Genomic DNA, 26,625 nt, shown 5'->3' with positions numbered 1-26,625 from the left:
AAAGTTTGTGCTTCTGCTACAAAAAACCTTAATGAATCTGACATTTCCAGAGATCAATTTTAATAAAAACCCCATCTATCCCTTAAAGTGATCTTTTCCGTGCTGTTTGGAGCGATACTTCCATCCTTACCATTGGCATTGGCACCGTTCCTGGAGCAGAAATTGGAAACTATTTTTGCATCATGTGTGTAATCAGCAACAGTCATAAATACAGGCAAGGGCTCGGCTTACAAGGAGCTGCCGGATGATTTATTTTTTTACATAATAAGATGAAACAAATGAAAATGAGCTTGGGTTTCCTACACACTCTTGCCCGTACCAGATGGCTCTTAATCTCAGTTAATAATCCTCCCGAGTGCTGGGCAGCACGTGGGTTTCTCTCCATCTCAGGTGTGCCGTGGATGCTAACCATCAAAAGGAGAGCAACCTCCCAGCAGCCTTCTGTCTAGTACCGTGGCAGAAACCCCAAAATAACTTTTGCGGAAGGAAAATGGCCCAGGAGTCTGAATTCGAAGGTTTTTACTTTTTAAGTCACTTGATCTTTGGTGGTATTTCTTCTGCTGATGGCAGACCACTGCGTTCATTCCTGTTTCTTAGTGCTGCTGGATGAAGCGAGATGACTTGTTTTGACTATGAATTTGCTCCCTGGCTCTCCTGCCCTCCTTATTTAGAATAAGTCAATGCAAGGTGTTCATGCACAGAAAAAAGAGGACTTAAATGCAGCCCTGTCCTTGGGGGCTGCCCACCCTAAGGATGCTGGCCATGCAGGGTGCCCTGGCCGGGCACCCATCCCCCCAGCACTGCTAGCCCCCTCTGGGTGCAGAATGGCCCCCAGGGAGTGGCAAGACTCCTGGGGCTCTGATGGGGATCACATGAAATGACCTTCAGCTGTTTAAATACCTCATGAAGTCTGCTGATGAACTGCAGGACAGCCTGTCTGGTAGCCAAAAAAAAAAAAAATTAAACTCTTACCATGGGAATATCCTTTCTGTATTAAACTCCACAGATTTGCAGAGTATCTATCTTCTATAACCCTATTAAATTCTTGGCTGCTTTCCTATTAGAAAGCCCAGGACTTCCCTATGAGAAGAGATTAATTCCTCCCAGGATGAGTCAAAGTGAAGTTGATGTAAATCTGTGTTTTGGTGCTGCTTGGGCCAGCGCATAAGCTGCCGGGTGCCCTGCTGAAGGGTCTCGCCCCCCAGGCAGGGGATGCTAACACCCCTCCCAGCCCTGCTGAAGCCCCTTCCCTGCGCCTTCAGGGGCTTTTCCCTGTGCAGGAGGAGCTGAGCAGTCTGCCACCCCTCACCTCTCCATCTCTGCTTCCCCAAGGTGGCCGAGCAGCTGATGACCATTGCCTACGAGAGCGGCGTCAACCTGTTTGACACAGCCGAGGTGTACGCGGCCGGCAAGTGAGTGCCCAGCATCCCGTTCCGCTTTCCTGGGGCCCCTCTGCCTGGCTCTGCTCCTCCCTGTGTCACAGTCACTCATGATGGATGGGGCTCTGGTAGTGCTTGGGGATCCCCCTTCTCCCTGAGGGGGCACAGAAAAACCTTTGTTTTTGGAGCACTCTTAAACCAAACCAAAACAACAAAAAAAACCCAAAACCAAACCCCCTTGCACCCAGCTGAAGCCTGAAATGTATCAATCGTGCCACTTGCTGTTGGCAGAGGGAGAAAAATGGCCTGAATAAATGAAAAGTCAGCGCGCATCTTAATGGTGATGAATGGCCTGTGCCAGTGACAGCTCCCAAGCGCAGCTCCTGGCGTGGGGAACCGCTCTGGCTGCAGCTGAGCTGATGCTCTTAGTGTTGCTGCAGGATTGGGGGAAAAACATATCCATCCATAATATATTTGACTTTGGCTGATTTATACGGCTTTGTATTTAGTGTAAAGGGTGGACTGGGGCATCACGTCCCTGGTGTGGGGATGAAGTGGCTCTGCCTTCCCAGAGCAGGTTCAAGCAGATGTAGGGCATGGGGGTGCAGGTCTGTCCCCATAGGAGTGGGTGAACAAGATGCTTTATACCGATGGAGGGGACCTGTCCCAGCTGGTGCTGGGTCACTATCACCTGTGGAGAGGAGGGGAGAGCTGCACAGCTGAGAGCAGCACTGCAGGCTGGTGTCTGGGCGGGATCATCCAGGGGAGCTGGGGTAGATGGCAGCCGCGATGGTGTACGTGGAGCTGAGCATCCTCCTGCCTCCCCTGATGCAGTGCTCTCTCTCTTGCACAGGGCTGAGGTCATCCTGGGAAACATCCTGAAGAAGAAGGGCTGGAGGTACTGTACTGCTGGATGGCGCTCCCTGCCACCTGCAAACGAGCGGGACCCCTGGGCATATGAGAATCCTTCTGGTTTTTAAAAATGATGCATGTTAGGTGGTGCTGATCCAGGACCAGGAGCCTGCAGGTGTGAGGGATATGCTCAGAACAGCCAGCCAGGGCTCCTGCAGCAGCCAGACCTTTCAAGTGCCAAATAAAAATGTGCTCCTCTTTTTTTGGGAGTGCCCACTGGCTTCATGAGGCTGAGATCATCAGCCTGACATGCTGCCCCGACTCTTGCATGAGACCATCGTCTCTGTGCAGAGCACAGTTAACACAACTTCTGAGCATATCTATCATCTTTTCCATGCACGGTGTATGGAGACAGATTATTTGTGTGTCGGCATCCTTATCTGTATACATAAGACTGCATTAAGAATGCAAAGCTGTGACGGGCCTTCGTCTTGGGTAGCCTGGTAGGAGATGATACCTAATTTAAACGATACACATTAGCATATGTTGTGTAGTTTTAAGAGTATTTACATAATCTTTAAAGACCTCCTGTGTGTGTCATATTCAGCCTTCAACTGAAGAGTGGGTCCTAGCAGCGCTCTCTCCAAAATCAGTATCCCCTGTGTTAGGGGGATGATAATTCAGTAGGAAATATTCTGGGTACTGTGGAAGAAAAAAAAATTGAGTCTAGCAAAAGCTGGAGAAATTTTGTGTTACACATGTACAGTTATGCAGCAAGGTAGTTTGCGAATGATAAATCTTTGATTTAATACCACATGAGAATTTATAGATTAATTCAGTGAACGTATCACTCAGTTTTAATAATTCTGGGAATACTGCATGGTAATGAGAAGCACTCGACTTGGGTACCAGGAGGGAATAGTGCTGCAGCCTTTGGTTAAGGGCTCTGGAGATTGCTTACTCCATAACTAAAAATATATCTTTTTTTCGGTCACTTCACTTGAATTAGCTTTGGTTTCCGGACACCAGCCTATGATCACTCCCTGCCTGCAGCAGACCTGAGCGTGGGAGAAGAGGCCTGTTGTAAAAAGGGTTATAGTGATGTGTGAACACCCGCTCCGAGCCCAGGGCTGTGAAACCAGGCACGGCCGCCACTGCGGGAAGCTGGAGTACTGCCGCATGTCGATGGGCAGCACCCTGCTTGGTTACTTATATTATCATGTTTTTAACAATATTAATTTTTCTGTTCTGTTTGCAGGCGGTCCAGTCTGGTCATAACAACAAAACTGTACTGGGGTGGAAAGTAAGTCTCACAGTTACTCATAATGGTGTTTGCTGCTGCATGCTTTTCCCGTTTACAGCTGCACAACCAGGTGGACATTAATGGTACCTTAGAGGGAGGGTTGTTGCTGTCATTTTCTTTCTCCTCATTTTGCCAAGTCTTTTAAGGAGTCAGAGCTTGGCAGAGGTGGCAGAGGCCAGGGTGCCGTGCTGGCTGTGCTCCCGCCCCGAGCAGGGCTGTGGCTCCAGGCGCTGGGGCCAGCAGGGTGAAGGCCGCCTTGCTCCAAAATTGCAGACGATGTTAATGAAGCCTCAGTGCTGGGCAGCTGGCCCGGGCACAGCCCCATCCCCAGCTGCTGCCCTGCCAGCATCCTTACCCCTCCGCTTAGAAATGTTGGACAGTAGCTTTACAGTCTGGCAATATCCATAGCAGGGCTGTTACCATGTTAAATCAACAGTGGTATTACTCATCCCAGATGCTGTTGTCTTTGAGACTGGGAAGCTGAATAAGATTCAGGGTCTTTCTGTTGTATCAGTTGTAACTTTATTTTTGGGATGTTTAAGCCAGAATACAAATTAGTGCTCCCCAATTGTTAGCACCTCAGATCTCTAACAGCTGCGTGCCTGTTTTTCTTTTGCAGAGCTGAAACGGAAAGAGGGCTTTCGAGAAAACACATCATTGAAGGTATGTGTTGCACGGGGCAGGGGTCTGGCTGTGCCTGAGTGCCCTGGCATGGGCACGGTGGGATGCAACCAGCCGGACCCCAGGGCAAACGCTCTCCTGTGAGCCAGGTCTGCATGGCCCCGGCGCTCGCTGCGCTTCCACACCAGCCCACCGTGGGGCTGTTCCCAGGTGTGGTTGTCAAGGGCCCAAAATGCTCCAAAGGATTATTCTGGCTTTTCTTAAAAAGTGTGAGCAAACACATTGCACACAAAAAGCCTTCTCTACCACACCTCTACACAGCAATAATCTTTTGGTTTTTTGCTGTAATAAGCAAGCGTGTTGTCCTCGGCCGGCTGTATGTGCGTTGCTTGCAGATTTATCGCTTATCTGTGGCAATCGGGGTTTGCCACGCTGGGGTTTCATCGCTTGCTGCCTCACGCAGGTTCCTGGCAGCTCTGCACCATTTTCCTCAAGAACGGCCCCAATCCCAATTGCGGTGAGATGACGGGAGGCAGGAAGGCTCAGTGGGTCTGGAGCTGCTCTGCTGACACCCCCCAGCTCTTTCCCTGCGGTCAGCAGCAGCGCGTCATCAGCAGACGTGGCCGTGGCTACGTGGGCTCCCTTGGCAGAGCAGGGAGGGATGAGGATGCAGGGCATGATGTCAGCCGGCAGAAATAGCCTCTGGAGGGGTGCCAGGTCCCATCCGCTGCGCAGCCGGCTGGGAAAGGCTGTGGTTTGCTCTCAGTGCTGCTGCTTCTCAGGTGCTCAATTTTTGTGTACGTTCCCTTGCCTGGCTCCTTCATCCGGTCCCGCATCCCGCTGAGTGATGCCATTGCCTCATGCCTAACCTTACTCATCCATTGGGATTTATGCACCCCAGTCTAACACATGCTCCTCATCTTCCTTCCGATTGCTTTTTTTGTTCTCTCGGATACATTATTGTTGGAGAGCGAGCTAGAGCACATACATTTTTCTGTATGGACAAGTGTGTTTCACCCAATCTGTCTCTTCCCAGAGGGCTGTTGGGTGTCGGGTCAGACACCCAGGCGCAGTGACCACAGGCATAATTATAACTTATACAGGACTTTACATGCAGGACACAAATAGAACAGCACCCACAAAAAGACACATTTCTGTCATATTAAGGATCAGCAGTGTCAGCCATGACCTTGTGCCAGTGAGAGGTCCCTGCCTGGGCTGGCTCCCGACAGGGGCTGGAACAGACCCCAAAAACCCTCCAGGAGGACCCTGGGGCCGACAGTTCCCCCTGTGCTGATCACGAGCGGGTCCCAGACCCAGAAAAGCAGCCAGCAGCACAGGGGCCTGGGTCTGTCTTCTACCTAAATCCTGAGTAAAATTAGCATGGGTTTGGAGAAAAGCTGTGTAAAGCCATGGAAGGAAGTTTTTGGGGGTGTCTGGTTCCTTGGGGGGCCGGGAAGCCTCCGGGACAGAAGGGGAGCATCAGGCTTGGTACCTGTGCTTCAGATCTCTGCAGAGGGATTCACGCTGCCTACCTCTTGTTGCTGTTTGACCCACTTCTGTCTGCTGCTACAGAGGGACATGCAAAACGTGTTCTCTGAGTTACTAGGAAATTATATGCTTTGTGCCAAAGCCCTTGGGGGAGCCCAGGGCAGCGGGCTGTGCTGCTCCCCGGGGAGCGGCTGCTCCTCGCTGGGCGATGCTGATGCTGGCTTGGCTAATCCAGGGCTGAAGCCCGAGGGGAGCAGCACCCTCCATAAACCAACATGCCACAACAGCTGCAGCAATGAAAAGTGATTCTCTTTATTGCCCTGTGTATGCTGGGGTAATTAGCCTTCTCTTTGATTTATGAGATAAACCCTAATTGTTTACAGTGGTGGTTGGTTAAGCTAATGTTTGCTGCCAAGACAAATTAGAAAAGAGTAATTCAGGCTCATCTATATTACTAGTGTGCCGTGGTGTCGGTAGTTTGATGGCACGGGGGGGACCAGCCTGTTCACAGTTCACACTGCAGAATAGGCTGGAGGTATGCTTTGATCTTTGCTTATCAGAAGGTAGCATTCGTCTGCAAAAAATTGGGTTTGCCTGCCAGGAACAGTGGCTTTAACTTGCATGTGGCCATTTGCATGGTTTGTCACTGGAATCGGCAATGGCCCATTTATCACAACTTCCAGCAACCAGGATTTGTTCTGTATACATTATAACATAGATTATATGGAAAATATTATTACTATATTTACATTATCTACCCTTCGCCTGGGCTGTCACTGCCACCTGCACCACAGCCTCGCTAACGCTGTCCCAAGTGGGTGAGGTGGGATGAACATGGTCATCAGCAAACTGGGTGAGCAGAGCAGCCTCTTCCCTGCGGTGCAGATTTGGTCATCCTCCACCTCAAAGGAGCTGTTTCTCAGTGATAAGGAGCATCTCTGGAGCACGGTCGGTTTTGCCTCATAGTAACCAGCTCATACATCTGGGATTGTCCTGGAAATTTTTCATTATTTAGTATTGCAGTATTCAGCAACATTAGGATATGACTTTCATATTAAGGTAATGCTGGAGAAAGCTTGTAGCAACATTTTATTGAACTTTCATCTGAATAACCCCTCCCATGAGGTGGTGTCCCAGCTGCTGGTGGCACTAGACCCAGAGGTGCTTGGGGAAGTTGCAGCCATGTCACAGGCAGTCCAAACCCATCCATTTGCCATTTCTTGCAGAGCTACTTCATGAAATGATAGAAAAATACTGGCAGCAGTTGAAATAACTTCACAGAAAACATAGCAAACAGCGTTAAGGTCAATGTTAGCTATTTTCTATAAATACATTTGGCAAAAATGGCCATTTTTTCATCCCAAAATTCAGAGAACGTTTTCAGACTGCTATATTTTGGCTCATTCTTTATGAACATTCATAAAAACATTTTGTTCCTGGGAAGATTCAAAGAAAATAAGTGTTAGAAATCCTCTTCTCTCTGTTAGAATCCTTATTCTCTTCTCTCTCACACACACACACACACATATATATATGTAGGCTTTTGATGCCATTTCCCATCAGATCCTCCTGGAGAAGCTGTTGAAGCCTGGGCAGTCCTGAACAGTAGCGGCAAAATGGTGCCTTGACTTGCTCTGCAAAACTCTTTCTGCCCTACGCAATGCATTGGCGGGCACAGCTTGCTTACCCTGCAGGGAGGGTAAAGCCCTCCGTGGTGCTTTATCTGCTCGTCATAACATATCTAAGCAAGAGCCACCATCCTCCCATCCAGGCTTGCATTTCTGGAAGGTCCCCCTGGGGCAGGGCCCTCTTAGGTGGGACAGGACCAGTGCGACGTGCCCTGGGCTTGCACTGAAAGGCTTTGTGATGTGATTTAGATTAAATTAACTCTGAACAGAAGCAGAGAGATGAAGTCGGCCCCTGGCAGCTGCCTCCTGATGGGCTGGCCGTGGATATGCTTAGTAACGGGTGTCTGTTCCCCAGACCAAATCTCAGCCTAATTAAAAAAATAAAACAAAGTCTTGTGGAAGGGGAGGAACTCTGCATGCAGCCAAACTGCTGTTTTCTTAACATGGCTGCATAGATGTGGGACAACATTATGCAGTATTCTTCTCATATGCTATATGGTTGTGTGTATATATAGTAGATATGTATATAAATATAACAAGCTCTATTTTTCCTAATACAGTTTTGTACCTGTCAGCTCTATGCCGCTGCACTCCTGCATCTCTCTGACCATGCAGGTTCTTGTCTCTGCTTTGCTGTTTCCAGGGCTAAAGGCTTCTCTCCAGAGGCTGCAGCTGGAGTACGTGGATGTTGTCTTTGCAAACCGGCCAGACAATAATACCCCCATGGAAGGTTAGTGGAAGCTTGAATTAAAGGTTTTAACGTGACTGATCCTGGCTTACAGGCTTAGACTGATGATGGTAGGAAATGTAAAACAATTTTTTATTAAATATTCACGTGGGGCAGCTTAGATATGAAATACCTCATTCGTGATGTCCCAGAGCCCTATGTATTTATACTTCAATGAAATGAATTTGTACTTCTTGAAAGGAAATTGAAGTTTCCTTTATGTCCCAGTGGTGGCTTTAATGTTGTTTGTTTCTTTATTTGCTTTTCCCGATTCCTTCAGATAAAGAGAATTTATGTTTGCATTTAAGGCAGGTCTTTGTGTGAAATGAAACCTGTATATCTCTACCCCTGGTGCAGTCAGCTCTAGAGGGGGGAGCGTGCCAGTGCTGCCATCCCCATCCTTGTCTGTGTCCTGGGCTGCCCGGGTAGCACATGCTTTTCCCAGTGCTAAAATCAAGGGTGCGATCCAATACATGGTCAAAACCAAGACATAATTGGCAAACTTGGGGTTCGTTGCCCCAAGTGCACAAGCAGCACAAGCTGAGATGTAGCGTCTCTGTGGGCTTGGCCAAGGGGCTGTGTGAGGACGTGGCCCCCTGGAGTACAGTGGGGTTCCCCCGAGCGTGGAGAGCAGCGATGCTCTGCCCGTGGCTGGGCTCAGCCTCGGCACCACAGCCTCTCGCCCCTCAGTCCTGGTAGGGAATGGCCCTCGTTAAATGCACTGAGGGGGGAATGAATTTAGGAACTTGCAAGACCTGTAAATATCTGTGCACTTTAATTATGTTTCATTGCTGATAACTATATATTCATGTTTGGAACATGGCCATATAGCCCAGTTATCCAGGAACCTTCATCAATATGTTTTGGGGTCAGTGCCCTATTTAATGGGCACCAGTTCCCATTCCTTCTCTTTTCCCATCAGAGTTAACACAACCATTCACACTGTAGCAGAAGATTAGCTTCACAGCTAAATAAAAAATAGCAAGAAGAAAGACTTGCAGGCTGCAGAAACTGTCATGGATGAGTACATGTAAATCAAACCAACCTGGAGCTTGACAGGCCCCTCTGAAGCTCCTGGCTTGACTTTCAGCAGTCGTGATGCCTATTTTCTTAACGAATGCGGGGCTGTGTGACCCGACACGAACCATGGGTGGATGGCACTACTGCTGCCCCGCAGACCAGTGCCAGCAGCTATGGGTTCAGGGAACTGGCCTGCGATTTTTAAGACCAGTGCAGATTTCGTAGCAGCTGATGAGGTCAAGGAACATGACATGTTGTATCTCGGAGGGAGAAATGACCTCTCTGCTCAGTCAGTTGTCATCTAATGAGGCAGTGCAGAATATATTTCCCATGCCCGCGCAGCACAGCTGATCTCAGGCGTTTACAGCTTTTAAGATGCTACAGATACTGCTAGCAGCGCTGGAGCTTGGCAATAAGGTATAAACTGTGGTGCTTGGTGAGATTTTGAGCAGGGTGAAAAAAGGGACATTTTTATTATGAATGGTGTGGTGTTGATTCTATGTACTTCATGCTTTTTTTATGGTTCACCTACTAAGCCACTTCTATCCCAGAGCATCTGCTGAACCATCTGTCGGTTCTGCACTATCTGGCATGCACAATAAGTGCTGAGCTACCTCCACAAGACATACAATCCCCGCTCCATCTCCTTACGTGCCTATGCTTTTCCCACGAGCAAATAGCTGTTTCTGATGGAGGGCAATTTGTAGGTAACCTTAAAATGTTCCCTGCTTGTGCTACTCATGCCAACATGTGAGGGTCCTGCTCGAGCAAATAGTGTGGTTGTATGCTGTAAGGTACAACCAAATAAATCAAAGGATAAACTTTGAATATTCATTTTGTTTTCTTCACTTGCTGCATGCAGGCAGGTGAGGTTTCTCTGTTAGCACTCGGGGTCCATCTGCTGCAATGTGTGTGTCTGTGGGCATCAGCAGGCAATGGATCAGCAATTTAGAAATACTCATCTAGTCCCCCCAGCCAAAGCAGAATCGCTCCCTGCTCCTCCAGGCTGGTCACGGCCCAGCTCAGGCTGCCTTAGGAGGCATGGGTAAAGGAGATCTCATAAGAAGAGATGGGAGTTTAATACAGATTTCTTTCTTGTAGGTGACTCTGGTTCCCAAAGCAGTAAGCAAAGCTTGCTTAATCTAAAAATCTGAAATGTATTTACCTTTCTCAAAAGTCTCAGAGCAAATTAAAAAAGCTTTTCATTGTAATATTAGCTTTAAGGAACATCTGGAAATGAGTACCCTGCACAAAGCTCTTTGCATAACCCTGCGGTCAGGTCCAGCAGGTCCCTGGCCAGGACAGCCGTGTCCCTCCTCACCCCTGACCCGGTCTCTGCTCTGCCGGGCAGGCAGGACGAGGGGCCGTCCTCACTGGGGCCATCCATCCATGGGGCAATCCTGCCCCCATTGCCCGGGCAGCTCTGCCATCGCACGGTCCCCCTCGACGTGGGACCTTGGGAGATGGGAAAGATCTGTGCTTCTCTCCTGAATTTCTGCAAGTTTCATGCCTCATTAGTCAGGCTGGAGATCCGATCCCCCAACTGTGCTAGCAGATGCTTTTTTTCATCCTGAGCGGCTTTTCCAGCAGACGAGCAGGGCAGCTCTGGCTGCAGAGAAGCAGATTCCCCAGGGTCCCCTGGTGAGACCCCCACTGCCACTGTGCCGGGGGACCGGGCGCCTGCTGCATGGCCAGCCCCCAGCCCTGGCAAGCAGGTGGGGAAGGTGACATGGTTCCTATCAGGGAACTTTAAGCTACTTCAAAATAATTACTATGCTGCTGGAGGCTGTTTTCCAGGTTTTGAAACATTTATTTGTGTTTAAAAAAAAAAAAAAAATCTCTCCTTCTTAAGTGATTTCTGCCATTTCTGCCATCCAGCTGGCAGGCTGAGGGGTCCAGGCATGTGCTTTTCACAAACCATCCCATCGCCATACCCATGGGAGCAGTCTCTGGTAAACAAGAAGAGAAATATCTATATATATGTCTATTTTCCGAGTTGACTTTAGTTTTTCTTGAAAAGAGTAGATGTGGGAGAAATGAAAACAACTATGGACCGAAATGTGTAAGAGGCGTATGATGAAATGCTTATCAAAATTCCTAAGTGGTAGCGTGGCAAAAATAGAAAACTAAACCCAGTGAGAAGCCGGTGCTGCTGAGGAGGGAGGGAGGGACTGCTGTACAGCTGCCTGTCGCACACAGCACGCCTGCGGGCAGCAGGGTAGCTGCTTGATAACAGGACATTTTGTTGGACTAGTACGTGTCCGAGAATAAAATGTTTAGAAATAAAGTATGGCGTTGGCCAAAACGAAGGGGAACACACCCCCCCCCCCAAAAAAAACCCACAATATCTGGCATTTGAACTCTTCATCGGGGGAAAAAACTCCTCAAGCCAATGTTTCCCTGGAGAGGAAATCTTCCTTTTCAGCGGGAAGGCAGAAGCCCGGCACAAGAGGCATGGTGTCTCTTGTACAGCTCTCCTAGGTTATAAATGGAGACTTCATCATCTTTAGCTGCTTGTCGTTGCCTGCAGAAGAAATCTCACAATAACATCAAGATTGGCAGTGTAATCTCCCCTCTGCCAAGCTCCTTTTTTTCTTTCCATAAATAGGACGAGAATCCTTATGATATAAAAGGCAGCTCATCTTGATCTTGAGACATCGATGCCCGGAGTCGTTTTCCAAGTAACAGCAGACATGCCAAGGGACGCAATAAGCACACAGGGCTTCTCTGCGCAGCCCTGCATCTGACCAGAGTCACTTCACCATAGTTTGATGGGTCAGAAATTCATGGTGTATATGTGGAATAGTGGGTCCTTGCCGCTTTCCCAAGGGAAGAGCGCACAGAGATGTGGCAGCGCCTGCTGACTGCGAGGTGCTTCATGAGGCACTGAGCGTGGTGACTAAGTACTATTTTCTTTTGCTTCTCGGAGTGAGTTTAGCCCATTTTTGTCTGTTTAAATGATGTGCTGTTAGCAGCCAGCATAGTGCCAGTGCCCTGGCAGCCGCTGCTCAGCTCCAAAGGGCAGAAAGTGCCGAAGCTCAGTAAGAAATATGAATTTATTACCGTAGCTGGGACAACTATTTATACTCTCATGGTTGCTCGTGAGGACTGTGTCCCCAGGGCTGCAGGCCCCACCAGTCCCCAGACCCTCCCACCCTGGGGACCCCTCTGAGTCCCCAGCTCCTCTTGCAGCAGCGATGTGATGGGCACTGCCTGGGCCCCCCGCAACGCCATGTACCCAGCAGGCTGCTCCCAGGGAGAAATCAGGCTTAAAACTGAGTTGCAAACAGTAAACAGGGTCTATTTTCCTTACAGCATTAACAAGGCATCCTACCAGGCTCTGCAACCTCCTGGGCAACCATAAGGGATAGACAATTTTTTTTTCTCCTTTTCTTGCAAACTAAAATTTATGATGGGTTTTCAACCTCCCTGGCAAAAGGCAGGGCTGCTCAGCAGAAGTCTGATGGATGCAAATTAAAGATCCTGTCCTGGCACATGTAGCTTTGCAGGCTTCCATCTTCCCAAAGGAAAACGAGGAGCATAGGACTGCTGGGCTAAGGAGCTGCGCTGGATTTTGCACAGGTGCTGCCTGCTCCTCCCGCGGGCGGCGGGGCCGTCAGCAGAGCAGGGTTCAATTACCCAGTTTTGTAACTTTATCCCCAGCATTCTAATATTCCTAGTAAAAAGAAGCAAGACCTAATATATGCTTTTAGTAAACAAATCTAAAAATATATTTAATTTTTTAGTGTATTTTTTGACTGTGCTGCCCTCTTCTGTTAAATTTTAAAAGAAATATTATCATAAGGCGGCAGTAGGTAATAGTCAGTTGGTAAAAGCCATTTTTAAACAACTGCAGGATAAAGTTCTTTATATTCGCACTGTCAATGCTTTTTCATCCGTGCTCAAGCAAGAGAACACAGCAGAAGTAGTGTTTAATGCAAAGCTGCTCAGGCTTGTCGGTGTACTTGGCATTTATAAGTGGCTTTGGGAGGATTTGGTGCTGAAAAATTGGCCTCTGTGCAGTTCTCATCCTTCTTTTTTCCCCTCCTTTAGAAATTGTCCGAGCGATGACACATGTAATAAATCAAGGCATGGCGATGTACTGGGGAACGTCACGCTGGAGCGCTATGGAGATCATGGTAAAGTTGATTTTTGGGAAAGCGTTGACACTTGGTAATTCTGCTTCCAAGCTGCAGAGTCTGCTGAAAGCCATGCTGGGAGCTGAACCACAAACGTGTCTGGGCTGGGGATGTTTGCGTTTTACTCCATCCAGCATCTTGTCACCTAAAATAATTTTAAAACCTGATCCAGAATGAGCCCGATGTTAATTAGAAGAAGATGGGCTGATCTAGTGGTTTGGGGGTTTGGGTGTCTTGGCTCATTTAATTGGGGTTTGTTTCATTTTGGTTTTATTTGGCTGACTTCAAGACTTTTGGTAAAGAGCCTTTTTGAGGTCCGTGGCCACTGATGTTTAAGACATGGCTCCCAGCAGCAGCTCTGTGACCCGTGGGGCCGTCGGAGCTGCTGCTGCAGTGGGAATGGTCCCCGCGCGTGGCACTGCTCTGCATGTGCCGTGTCCAGAGGCACAGATGGGAAATGTTCCTGCTTGGCCGCAGGGACCTGGTAACAGGCTTTACCTGAAAAACCCCCACACTAGGGGAACCAGCATCCTGACAGCTCATCCTTAATGCTTTGTTTAGAAGCATTTGGTTTTGCCCAGAGAGGTGGCAGATGCCCCGTTCCTGGAAACATTCAAGGTGAGGCTGGACAGGGCTCTGAGCAACCTGATCCAGTTGAAGACATCCCTGCTTATTGCAGGGGGCTTGCACTAGATGACCTTGAAAGGTCCCTTCCAACCCAAACCATTCTATGATTCTCAGAGATGCCAGGAGCATCCTGCTGATCCCTGCCTTTTGCATTGGGGTCAAAACACAATAAACAAGCTTGACACTGACCATCCCAGCTGGGAAGTTGTTTGGCTTGTCGCTGTGCTGGCGCTGAAGCAGCTTTGGGCTGGAGGAGGCAGAAGGTGGGTACGTGCCCTGCTGCGGGCGCAGGGGCAGCGGGGAAGCAGCGCAGGCAGGGATGGGGCCGCATTTCTGCTTCTGCAGGGAGCCGTTCACAGGGATGTGCATGGCCTTGCTAAGGGATAGCAAAACTTGAGTTTGTTGGCACCTGCACTCAAGGAGTGTTGGCTGGCAGGTTATGTCCCACAAGATGCTTTTACTTAATGAAATATTTTATCTACTGATTTCTTTCCTCCAGGAAGCCTACTCTGTAGCCAGGCAGTTTAACATGATACCACCCGTTTGTGAACAAGCTGAGTACCACCTTTTCCAAAGAGAGAAAGTGGAGGTTCAGCTGCCAGAATTATATCATAAAATAGGTAAGACTGAGACTGTTGTGCCTTTCAGCTATTTCATTTGCAGAAAGAAATACAGAGCAGGCTGACCTGGGGCTTTAGATGGGAATGGCGCGCTCTTCTCCTGGATCTGAAGGGGACAGACAAGTATGTGTCTAAGGACTTAAAAGAAAAACTGGCTTACTGCGTCTCTGATAGAAATAGGTGCTAATTGCCATGGCTGCTGCTGGCTCTTTGAGACTCAAGGCAGCAGGGGCGTAGGAGGTGCCCAGGCTGAGAAGCAGGAGTTCAGGTACTTTGCTGCAGCAGGAGCAGCCGGAGCCAGGACGGGGCTGGAGGCTCTCACAATAAGGTTTTGGATGAATAAGCTAGTCGATGTCTTCCTTAAGGGCATCAGCAGCATCTTGCTGGAAGACACTGACTGAACATCACTGACAGCGGCAATAGAAACAAGCAGCAATTGTTTTGCTTTTTTTTTTTTTTTTAACTGAAAGTCCTATTTTTTGATACAACTCTGATTTCTCCCAGTCCCCTAAAATCTCCTTCTCTGCTTTTTCTGCAGGGGTTGGAGCAATGACGTGGTCTCCACTAGCCTGTGGGATCATCTCAGGGAAATATGGCAACGGGGTCCCTGAAAGCTCAAGGGCTGCACTAAAGGTATTTTTTGTTATGTGTTCGAGAAAAGAAGATGTGCTGTTTTAGTGAGGGTAGGAAAATAACAAAGGGAAAACAGATCCCTCATGAGAAGGCTGGCCTGTGTGCTACTGTATTGATAGATCAGCTCAGTTTCTCTGGCAACCACACTCCAACGTGCGGGAGAATCTGGGTTATAAAGATGCTTCAGGTTCCCCACCGCAGTGAGCTGATGGCTGTGAGCTGGTTGTGGGGCAGCACAGGACTGGAGCCAGGCTCTGGGGGGCTCTGCAGAAGGATGCTGTCGCCACCCTTACATTGCCCAGACATCATCAACGAGAAGGCACAAGCCCAGGGTTTCTGTTGTGCTTGATGCTCCCAGCTGATGTTAATCGATATAGCTGCTGTGACCTCAAAACCTCTTAACCACATGCAGTGGGTAAAACAGATTTGGATGTTATTTTTCTGCCCACCCTTCCCTGGGCACCAGCTGACTAGGCAGCGAGTGCATGGCGGGGAGCTCAGCCCTGCAGCATCCCTCCAGGGAGCCCCGCAGGCAGGGCAGACCCCCAGCGGCCCGTGAAACCTGTGGGTCCTCGGTGGTCCTGCCCTTTGCCAGGCAGGGCAGCAGCCCGCTCTAACAGGTTTAGCGTTGCGGTGTCACCACAGCACTTGGTTTCTCCCATGATTATCCTGATTTCATTCTTATTGGGGGTTATGGGGTCTCCGCCCATATTGTGCCTGTGGCAGACGTATTATTTAATGGTTTGCAAAATGGCAGAGTATTAAAATGTCACGGATTTGGGAAAAAAACCAACAAAAATGGTATTTGAGGCTCTGTATCAGCTGATGGGCAAAAGCCAACGCCGCCTGACAAGTGCCAGCAGACTGACGTACATCCCCGTGCTGGTTTTTGCTCATCTTGGTGCTTTTTTAAAGGAAAGATGCAGTCTACACCAACTTGCTTACTAAGGGCAGCATTTTCAAATGTGGTATTTCATTGCACTTGGGATTTTTTCCAAAATAAAATATATTATTAACATTTGGTAAAAGCTAGCTAAGAAGGTAGCACTGCAGAGAGGGATCCAAATTAAATTGATGAGAGTGAAGCAGAATCAAGTTTCAAGTCTGGAGCTGGGAGAACTGAAATCTCAGCTTTGTTTAATTAATTTTCTAATCTTGAACAGTAATAGTAAAGCTTGAACAAGATCAGATGTTCTCCATTGGTTTTTTGGGGGGGGAGGGGGGGCTGTCAAAATCTTCTCGGTTGACTCATATTTCACTTTTTTCCACTCTGTGATGGGATGCAGTGGTCCAAAAATAAAACTGAGGAGGTTCTGGGTTCCAGACAGAGTCCATCAGTTGCATAAAGCCAGAGAGATACAGACGTAGGCTCTCGTAGGGACAGCCTGGTCCTGTCGTAATTACTTTGGGTAGCAAAGCATTGTTTTATTCAGCCTCAGTTACCTCCTGGGTTGGCTATGGCTTTTTAAGAGCTGTTAATAATTGTCTTAAACTTGCCATTGTGGAAGATTAAAGCTAACAGTTGATTGCAATGTAATTCCTCTCCAGTGCTATCAGTGGTTGAAAGAGAAAATCATAAGTGAGGAAGGCAGAAAGCAGCAGGTGAAGCTGAAAGACCTGTCGCCCATCGCCGAGCGCCTCGGGTGCACGCTGCCTCAGCTGGCCGTCGGTAGGTGACGGGACGGGGGACGACCGTCCTTGCGCCTTCGCCCTTCGCTGTTGTCACAAACGCATCACCCAGCTCGCATCCTTGTAGTGCGAAGGGCAACGCTCTGAGGTGCAGACAGAATGTTTGTGCCTTACGGGCTGTTGAGAGAGGAGTGCAGGCGAAATCTTGTACAAGCCCCTAAAGCGACAGGTCCTCTGTTAGCGCTCCCATCATTTGTTTGAAGTATCAGTGATGGTTAGGTAAATGGTAACACAGATATGGATGTGTTGTCTTTCAAATAGGACAAGGACGGCTTTGTCTTTGCCTGTATCTATAGATCTATTTCTTTATTTAAAAACATTTAAATGATTATTTACTATCAGGAGTTATGGAACAAAATGCCAGAAACATGGGAAGACTGAAGATGGGCAATGGAATGCGACACCTCGCTAGGAGAAGGCCAATGCATTTCAAGGAACACAGTAAAAGAACAAAACAAAACAAAATAGGCTTTAACCTTTGGTCAGCCCTGAAATGGTCAGGCAGTTGGACTAGATGATTGTTGCAGGTCCCTTCCAACTGAAATGTTCTATTCTACTCTATTCTAAAACTTACTGTAGGGCATTAAAATGCCATGTATCTCTTTTGAGGTAACCCCTGCTCCGTTATCCTCACAAAAATAACATGGGGTGGGTTTTTTTTTTGAGCGGCAAAGATAAAAATTACTTAAAATAAGATTTTTTTTTTTTTTTTTTTTCTAGTATCATCATCAGGCTTTGATTGACAAGAGGGCTAGTGTATGTTGGGCCATTGTCAGGGGTCCAACCCTGACCTGACTGTTTCTCTGAACAGGCCCTCCCCAGGTGGAAGCCATCAGTTGTTCGGTGTGCTGGGCTGACAGACACAAGAGAATGCTACTTTTTAAAAATAAAGTTGGTTTTGTTTTGAATAATTATCTTTGTGCTGCTGAGAGCCAAAGCTGAAAAATACCACACATGTCTGTTAGAAAAATGATCCCTGGTTCAAATAGCCAAGAGGTGAATCCTTGTGATTCATGATAGGGACAAACCAAACCCCACAATTGAGACAACTGCTGGACCAGGGTCAGGTGGGATGCTGGAAGACCTGCTATATGGTTTGCTATCTATCTGACCTGTGCATCTTCTTCCTGGTAGTGGTGGAGGAGTAAAGTGAAGGTTGAGACAAATAATGTCATCATTTTTCAAATAGAGATAGACGCTCTGACAAACATTAGGATGTGGAGTAATGCTGCATCATGAAGCCTATGTTCCTGACCATCTTGTGACTTTATTCCCAGCATGGTGCCTGAGAAACGAGGGGGTGAGCTCTGTTCTTCTAGGATCTTCCAACCCAGAGCAGCTGATAGAGAACCTCGGAGCCATACAGGCAAGTGCAGGTGGTGGTGGCACCCCAGGAGAGGTGGGGGTTAGCTACTGCCCAGCTCCCTTTGCGGGTAACACCAGCATACCCCAAGACTGGCACCCTCCTTCTCTTAATATAGCTTTAATACTTCGTATTTTGTTTCAGGCATCTTCCAGTTCTAGTTACGCACGTTAATTAGGCAAACCTATGGTGTGTCACCGTGACTTACCACCGTTTGTGGTAGTTATAGCTGAATCCAGAAACGAGAGGGTGGCATCAGCAGGTTTAATGTATCTGAAAAAGCAAGTGACCTGATTCCAGGACTGGTTGTGATATATTCTGTGCCAAGTCTTCCACGGGGCACACGTCACTTGCGCCTACCTTAATTATTCTCTGTTGCTTTTCACAAGAGCTTCCTTTGATGTTCTTGCCACCACCTCGCTTTCCGCTGCAGCCAAGTAATATTGTGTGTATGAAGTTTAAGAGCACTTCTGTGATTCTCTCACAGGGTAAAGATACTACAGTAGTTTTTCCTTTAAGGGAGAAAGGTATTAGATGAATGTTTAACTATCTGTCGCACAAAAAAAGAGAGGACACGTTATTTGATAAAATCTAGATTTAAATTTGGAAAAACCTTTAATGGAAGCTTGATTAAACATCAGTTTTCTTCTACCCGTAGGTCCTTCCAAAGATGACATCCCATATCGTAAACGAAATAGATAATATTCTGGGAAATAAGCCCTACAGCAAGAAGGACTACCGATCATAATGCAATGCATGAATTACCTGGACTGCATGGTTTAAAAAGTGCTCTGTACAGAAGTACAGCCCCGAGTTACTATCCGGTCATGAGAATCATTCAGCAGCTTGCTGCTCGGTGTCTACTGTCACTGGATCCTTCGAGATGTGTGCTGTTGCTACTAATCTGCAGTGAAATTTAAAAGCACAGTTGATCTCTCTTCTAAACAAGAATAATCTTGTATTTTCTTACCTTCGACTGAATTCATTAATTTTTACTTTACTCTTAGCACCTCATGCTTGTGCTGTGAAAAACACTTGTAAAGCAAAAAATAATTTATAACCTTCAGGTACTTGGTAATCAAAGAAGGATGTACAGATCTATTTTTTCAATGAAGAAAAGCCAGATACAACTTAAGGTTTTAATAAAACCACATTTGGGAAATCTCAACTATAAAGTTTCTTCAGGTTAACAGATAGAAGGGGCAAGCTCAAATTTTCCATTTTCTTTTTTATGCTGAATATATGCTTTAGATTTAATTTGTAGTTGAATAAAGGATGTAAGACAGAGAAGTAGTTAGAAACTAGATAGCTCAACTCCTAACTATACAATTATTTCAGCTGTGGAGTGCTCCTGGGAAGTATTTTTGAGTACAAGCCAGAAGAGCACTGTTAGAAAACCCAAACATGCATGTCAGGTTAATAAAAACAACAGCTGTTTGCAAAATTCTAATTCTACTTAAACCTTAAGCCAAGAAATCCATGATAAAATACTGGGGTTTTCATCTGTAGAAACCTGCCTCTAATTCTGCCTGCTTGTAGGCATAGCTATTGCAAATTTCAATACTCATGAGCTTTTAAGGATATAGATACTTATATATAATACATAGCTGCTGAAAAATACCAGAAAAAATCAGGTACGTACTTTGGTGGAAGGTCACATTTGCTTTAACTTGTTCTGGAAGCGGGCATAAGTAAATGCATAGTATTTTTAAGACACATTTTAAACAGGTAGGTTTTTTGTAAGCATTTCATCCCTCTACAGGAGTTGATAGTAAGCACTTATATATTAATTTGCCCATCTCAAGAACCGTGTCATATTTTACCATGAGTTTGCTTTGTAAAATGCACTTATGATTTCAGTAACTATTTCTTACTGGTATTGAATCACGTACTTTGGGCACATACTTCCTAGGGGGTACAGCTATGTACAGTATTTGTAGGACCCGTGTATTCCAGTCCCCTTAACTCCAGGATATCTGCGGAGCGTGTGCAGCCTTCAGTGGGCCACGTGGACAGATACCGATACTTCAGTTGTCTTCTCCTGTATTTAATCCAATGAGCTATGGTATGTGTAAACGAACTTAGCTGCTGTATATCCAGAAATGCAGTCTGACTTTGACTTCTGCGTGGACACAATAAAAGCATTTCGTGCATCTGATTTTATACTTAGAGACCTGTTACTCATAGCGAGACCGATTTTGAAACAGCAATGGTTCACGTTGAAAATGGATATATATTGTTCCACAGGGAAACACTAATCTTCAGCTGTACCCAGGTCGGGCAAGGAACAATGACCTTGGGCCAGAGGAGTGGGTACAGCCGGGGAGCGAAGGTCTGGTCTGGTCTGGCTGCGCATCTCGGAGAAGGTACTTCTAGAAGTTAGTCTCCTAAGGTAGACATCTGTCCTAAATAACATTTTGGCCTGAAATAAACACAATGTGAATGTCCTCCTGATTGTTCACTGAAATCCCCCTGCAGTTCAGTCACCAGCCTCTCCAAAATGAGCCCGGGCTGGTCAGTCACAGCCGGCTGAGGTGGAGACCGCCACCAAAGCACTCCTCACCTCCCCGGGATTACTTTCACTGCTCTGGGCCACAGCCCCTACTTTTGCAGTATTAGCTGTGAAAATTAACTATTTTAAAATCTGCCTCACGGGCAGCACAAAGGCTTTGACCATTATACAGTTATCAGCTTTGTTATTTTAACAGTATAATTCTTTTCCCAGTAGCAGACTAGTTCCTTTTCTTACCTCTGGAAGTACAATTTAATGTTCTCTCTTCCCCTTCTCAGATACATGGGAATCAAACAACGTATTAAAAATATATTAATTCCCAACCTTTTTTTTTTTAATTGAAAATGAGATGGCGTTGTCCCTTACTTAGAGCAAAAGCTTAAACGTCAGCTTGCCTAACGCTCTGAGGCCAATGGGACGCTAAGCAGTAGTGCAGCTTTAGGCATTCATACTGAAGAAACTGGGTGCAGCTTGTAGTGGGGATTGCAAGGGAAAAAACAACCAATATCAACCTTAAAAGCAAACAAAAAATAAAAAAAAACCACCACCACCAAAAAACCCCAGCACTTTTCTCTCTCTGAAGAAGTCCACAGAAAAGACTAGGCTTTCTGTAGAAAACAACCCAACCCGCCCACCTGCTTTTGTTTCAGGCTGTCAGTGCTGCAAAGTTCTCTCTCCAGAAAAATTCTGACACACACTATGCTCCAGGCCTCAGCAACTGTCAATACCAAAAAACTAAGGTAAGATGAAAAGCTGTTAATAAAAGACTCGGCGAACTGACAGTAATAGCAGAAGAAAGCGCTGCTTCAAAATCACTTTGCTCTAGATGGCAGACTTCCTGGAAAATATGCCTGCCACTTCCTAAAATGCCCGCTAGGTCAGTCTTATCCCTATCGATGCTGCCAAGTAAAATGAGTATATTTGCGTCGTCTGCTCACATGTCTGAATTTAAAAGTACTGTGTACTTTTGGTAGGAGCCGAGCAAATCACCAGTGACCAGCAAAACAGCGACGTTCAAGTCCAGTGGCTTACAGAGCAGGCAACCTGGCCGCAGGCTTGATTCTGACCATTTATAGAAGTTTGTTAGAAATTTGTTTTACATGTGCTAAATACTTAGACTAAAATACATACATATTATATTCTTTATAAGTGATAGGCCAAGGAAAGTAAAATTACACAAGTAACATGGAAAGGCTCCTTTCAGTAGCGAATAAGCAGGCAGAAGCGATAAAGAAAAATCCACATATTTTGAAAGAAAACAATCAAGTTAATTTGAAGAATGTTAAATGACTGACTAGAAAAGTTATTTCAATGGCAGCTCTAAAGTGCACCACAACCACTGGAATTTTCATGATGTAAGCACATGAATAGTATTACCTTTACTGGGAAGCAAAGTAAATTATGCGTGGAGAGTTGAGATTGAAGACCCACATCCAACCCCAATCCCAAAGGATGCTGAAGAGAGAGGTACTGTAACAGGCAGAAGGCACTGGGTAATTAGGTAATGGTTTTGTGAGACTGTCCTGGTTGCATTTGTCAGAGACATTACAAACTCAGCATACTCTAAGGCAAGCCAGATACACTGTCTCATGCACTTCGGTGTCTTCATTTTACTATATTTTACATAAATACGAATCTTATTGAAGTAAAGATTAGCAACGTAATTATTACATTAAATCTGATTATAAGCTTTCTCTTTCTTCCCTGTTTAGGATTCTAAGTCTGTAATGGCAAAACCTGTAACTTCTACAATACGATTCCATTAATAGTAGTAGAGTTTAGCATTTAACATAACAGCTGCTTCACTGATAGCGTGAAAAAAGAAAAAGGATTGTCTGATAAACCCATTATAAAAAGCCAGCTAAAGCACTTTTGTTAAGCTGTGCCAGGAAAACTGGCAGAGTGGTTTGTTTTTTTTTTTTTATTTATGGCTTCAGAGATGAATGGAAAAAAAAAAGTACATTCAAACCACTTTAAAAGTATTTTTCTAGCAGACACTGTTTAGGTTTTGTCCTGATGCCAAGTTACTTAAAAATGCGGAGTATTTCCAATGAAAACAATACATATGCTGACTTGTAGAAGACTCCTCTCTTCTGGAAGCAGAAAGACTTGACAAACCTACACACACTGCTTGCTCATGAAAATAACCCCTTTTTTTTTTTAATTAAGAATGGAAATACAAGGAATTAAATGACAAAAAAGCCTTTTTTTTATTAAAACTTTTCAAGTTACAATGATAAATGGTGGATTGTCACTTTCTACGATCAGCAAGTTTGGCTCTTATACCAGTCACCAAACTTACAGGGAAATTCTGTTACAGGTTTGAAGTACAACTGTGTGTGCTGCTGTGCAGCAGTCCCTTACGGTGTACTTGTCTAATAGTCTGTAGTACCATCACACCTACGCAGTGCTTCAGAAAGGTTACGTTTGGTAACTGCTCACACACCATTTCCTTTCATTGCTAAGTAAAACAATTGATTAATTCAGTTATTGAATAATACTGTGTAAAGATACCAAAAGTAAATATAATTCAATAATTTTGGATTCAAACCCTCCCCCTCATACCCTCAAGCAGTCAGACTATAAAAAAAGGTATTCCTATTCCACCCTTAAACTTTTGTATGGCAGTTGAACCCTCTCACAGAAAGAAATTGCTGTGGGGTTTTTTTGTCTACTTGGATCCTGTAGATAGCAGAGCAATCAGTCCAGATGAAGCACTTATAGAAAGAATATAGTTTCTGTAGGGAAAAGGTTAAGGACATATACTTGTAAAGATACCAGTTGTTTTGTACAGAACATTTAGTAGAAGTTTTATGAAAAACAAAGTATTGAAATGGTCTTTCTCTGCAGGAGTTTTGAAGCTGCAACATCGTAACCTGAAATACAGCTTACAATCAAGGCTGTTAGCAAGATGTTGAAATGTACTTAACTTCAAAATTAAGACACCCATAAAATTTAGCCTGTTCTCTTGAAAGTAGTTATAAATACTGTTAAATACTGCAGATCTTTAATAAATATATGCCGCGCTGATTGGCCTGATTGTTACTTAAGTAACAAAAAATTGTACTTGTGAAGTTACTGAAACTAAACAATTGTGTTAACGTAAGGGCACCTGGCAACTAACACTGATGCAGCGTTTCTGTAAGAACATGAGCTGCTTCCTCATCCCACAATTACAACAGAAATGACAAAGCCGTAAGAATTTCTGTATGTTGTCCAAGTGATAGCCTTAAAAACATCTCTTGCCAGATGTTAAACTTTTATGTGGTTGGGAGATTTTTTTTTTTGTAATCTCTATTTTTATGTTACAGTGTTTCTAAGTTGAGGTACTGCAATGAACTGCACATATCAACAGAGTAATCTCACAACCCACGTGACAAATATAGATACTAATGACAAGATATAGGAGTAGGACCCTGGCTGTTTCAAGCGTGGTAATAAAGGATACACAGTGGGGTTGAAGTTCTTCAGCACAAAAAATGAAGCAATGATGACCAAGACCAGAAAGAGAGTATTGTTGTAGAAGATGGAAAAAGTTGTTGCTTCATAATCTGCAACTTCATTTTTCTTCCACAGAATTCTAGGAACAAGTAGAGACGTTATTTCAGGCATATTTAAATCAATGCATATCCTGGCACACCCACCATTATGAAGCGAGTGACACCCGGAGGTGCAATAAACCACATACTGCTGCTCTTGTCATAGCCAGCTTCTAAAAGACAGAGCGCAGCAAGAACTACCAGTCAATTCATTAGCTGAAGACAAAACCCTGCATATACTATGCACTTGTATGCTTAAGTGACTTACGCTTGTTTTCCTACCAGGCACATCAAACCTAGCCCTTCATACATAACGCTTTTTGTGAGTTTGTATCTGTTAGGTGCTACTCGCGTGCCTGGCAATTAGAAAGGAAGATACGGCTTTTTTGCTCCAAAGGGCTGACAGTTCATGTCCTTGCGTCTTGTACATAATGGACATCTACTCTAATATTAAATGCTTCCCGAAACGCTCATCAGGCATAGCCTGGATATTAGTATGAGCTATTCAATTGGAAATCTGCATACTGACACGTGCCAGTTATAACCACGAGGGGTAACAAGTACAACCAGTGTTGAGTAGCGCAGTCCAGCAGTATACGGAAATGCTATTCTGAAGCAACTCACATGTCACTATGCAAAATACATTGCGCTAGCCTGTCCTTAAGAAAAGGAGCTTTTCTTATTTCTGAAGACAGCTGTGATGCTTACTCTTCAGAGAGTTATTAGAAAGCCTGTACAGTAAGTTGTCTTGCTTTGCAGCTCAAGGACAAAGAGGTTGCGTTATAGGACCTTATCGATAAAGGTTTCAATGTTTGAGACCTTTCATTGATAACTTGCCTCAAAAAGGCTTTATAGATGAACAAAGAGCTGACAATACAGCTTCTACTTACCAGAATACAGAAAAAAACAATGGCCAAGCAACAGTCCCTAACATCCTCCCTAGTGCCTTAAAGATACCAGGCAGTATTACAACAAGGGAGAGAAAGAAGAGAACAGAGAGGATTACCTTTCATCCTTCTCCTTACGAGACATCTTCCTATTGTCTGCCTCAGACAGCTTGCGAGTAACTTCTTTGGAAACAGCATCTTCTCTTTTCTGTGCTACTCTGTAAGAAACACCATTTAAGTTGAAAAATGAAAATAAAAAACCACAGGGTTATAGAAAGTTGTATTTACAGTGAAGAATAATATTTCGCCAAGACACTGAACAGTTTTGCTAAGCTGAAGGGACAACAAGTAACAATCCAATTACTAAAAGTATTAGTCAAGTATAGTTTGTGGCAATACCCACTGAGAATGAAGGTAGTTTTGCTATTTCATTGTACGCTTAGCTGACAAGGCTAGTCTATTCCACAATTACAAGAGAGATGACAGAAACCAATTAGGAGATACTTCTGTGTAAAATAGTTTTTGAAGTAACATTTCAGACATTCTTATTAATTTAAAAAAGATGTTGTAAATGCTTGTTTTGTTAAATTATTTAACAGTAAATTCTGCTTCAAATAGCCACCAAACTTACTTGTGTTTGAGAACAAACTTGACGTTCTTATACGCAAAAGCTACTAGATAGGTACTGATGAGGGTCATTACACTATACAGGACTGCGGACTGAACAAGATCCATATGCCATATCCTCCAATAAAGCCCTTAAAAGAAAAAAAAGACATTTTGAGTGGCTTCTCGCTCTGAGACAAATGTCCCCATAGCAGTTCTACACAGCTTACCAGCTCTGTAATTTGGCACTGGCTCTGCCAGCCCAAAGCCAGTTCCTGCAAAATCACTTGGGGGTCTCCATGCAGTAGAAAACACTTTCGAATAGAGAAATCTGCTTTGCTTTTGGCTGAAAGGGGCTTTATGAGACCACGTCAAAGTCGGCTGAGCAGCAGCCCAGCGCAGCCAGCCTGCCGGCCGCACGCTGCGCTGAGGCTGACACGTCAGTGCTCGACCAGCAGCTCGTCCATCTTTACACAGCACAGAACAGCCACCCTGCCCGCTGTTCCAAGCGGGACTGGCTGGATCTAACACGGCACGGAGGCAGCCAAGACGATCCTGCCTGGGGTCGGCCCGAGGCCGGCCAGGCCCGGTGCAAGGCGAGCCCCAGCAGCCCGAGGACCCCCGCCCGCAGCCGGCAGCGGGCCAGGAGCCCGGGGCGGGCTGCGGGAGCCCCGACCCCCCCTCAGGGCCTGCCGCTCCCCCTCAGGGCCTGCCGCACCCCACCCCCCCACCCCCCGCCAGGGCCTGCCGCAACCCCCCTTTTAGGGCCCCCCGCCGCTCACAGATGGGGATGGCGGAGACGATGAAGGCGTTGCCGAAGAAGAGCGCGGAGGACTTGGCGGAGAGGTTGCGGCTGAAGTCCTGCAGGAGCAGGTCCTCCTCCGACTGCTGCCGCCCGCCGGGGCCGCCCTTGGGAGCCATGGCGGGACGCGGGCCGGGGCACAGTCAGCGCACCACGACTGCTTCCGGGTCAGGCCGCCGCCAGCGGG

General features: G+C 46.0%; 2 protein-coding genes across 6 annotated transcripts in view; one reads left to right on the top strand and one right to left on the bottom strand.

Annotated features, from left to right (window-relative positions):
- Positions 1-20,539, top strand: part of KCNAB1 (potassium voltage-gated channel subfamily A regulatory beta subunit 1) — a 75,395-nt gene extending 54,856 nt beyond the window's left edge. For all 5 annotated transcript variants that reach the window (XM_009463819.2, XM_009463822.2, XM_087740521.1 and 2 more), the window contains 11 exons: positions 1,333-1,412; positions 2,233-2,277; positions 3,490-3,534; positions 4,154-4,197; positions 7,918-8,004; positions 13,075-13,160; positions 14,287-14,407; positions 14,946-15,040; positions 16,589-16,709; positions 18,007-18,095; positions 18,751-20,539. In XM_009463819.2, the coding sequence (XP_009462094.1) occupies positions 1,333-1,412; positions 2,233-2,277; positions 3,490-3,534; positions 4,154-4,197; positions 7,918-8,004; positions 13,075-13,160; positions 14,287-14,407; positions 14,946-15,040; positions 16,589-16,709; positions 18,007-18,095; positions 18,751-18,840 (903 nt within the window). In that variant the 3' untranslated portion in view covers positions 18,841-20,539. The remainder of the gene's footprint in view (positions 1-1,332; positions 1,413-2,232; positions 2,278-3,489; positions 3,535-4,153; positions 4,198-7,917; positions 8,005-13,074; positions 13,161-14,286; positions 14,408-14,945; positions 15,041-16,588; positions 16,710-18,006; positions 18,096-18,750) is intronic.
- A 2,251-nt stretch (positions 20,540-22,790) lies between these two features.
- On the bottom strand, positions 22,791-26,623 carry SSR3 (signal sequence receptor subunit 3). Its single transcript, XM_087740522.1, has 5 exons — positions 26,419-26,623; positions 25,662-25,788; positions 25,150-25,248; positions 24,053-24,184; positions 22,791-23,342 (listed from the first exon to the last, which is right to left on the bottom strand). The coding sequence occupies exons 1-5, from the start codon at positions 26,555-26,557 to the stop codon at positions 23,276-23,278; spliced, it is 564 nt and encodes a 187-aa protein (XP_087596648.1). The 5' UTR covers positions 26,558-26,623; the 3' UTR covers positions 22,791-23,275.
- Between the last annotated feature and the right edge of the window lie 2 nt (positions 26,624-26,625).

Source organism: Nipponia nippon, unplaced genomic scaffold (genome assembly GCF_047370975.1).
Source record: "Nipponia nippon isolate SJK-2023a ecotype South Korea unplaced genomic scaffold, ASM4737097v1 scaffold_7, whole genome shotgun sequence".
Lineage (NCBI taxonomy): Eukaryota > Metazoa > Chordata > Aves > Pelecaniformes > Threskiornithidae > Nipponia > Nipponia nippon.
This window is presented reverse-complemented; position numbering and strand designations above follow the sequence as displayed.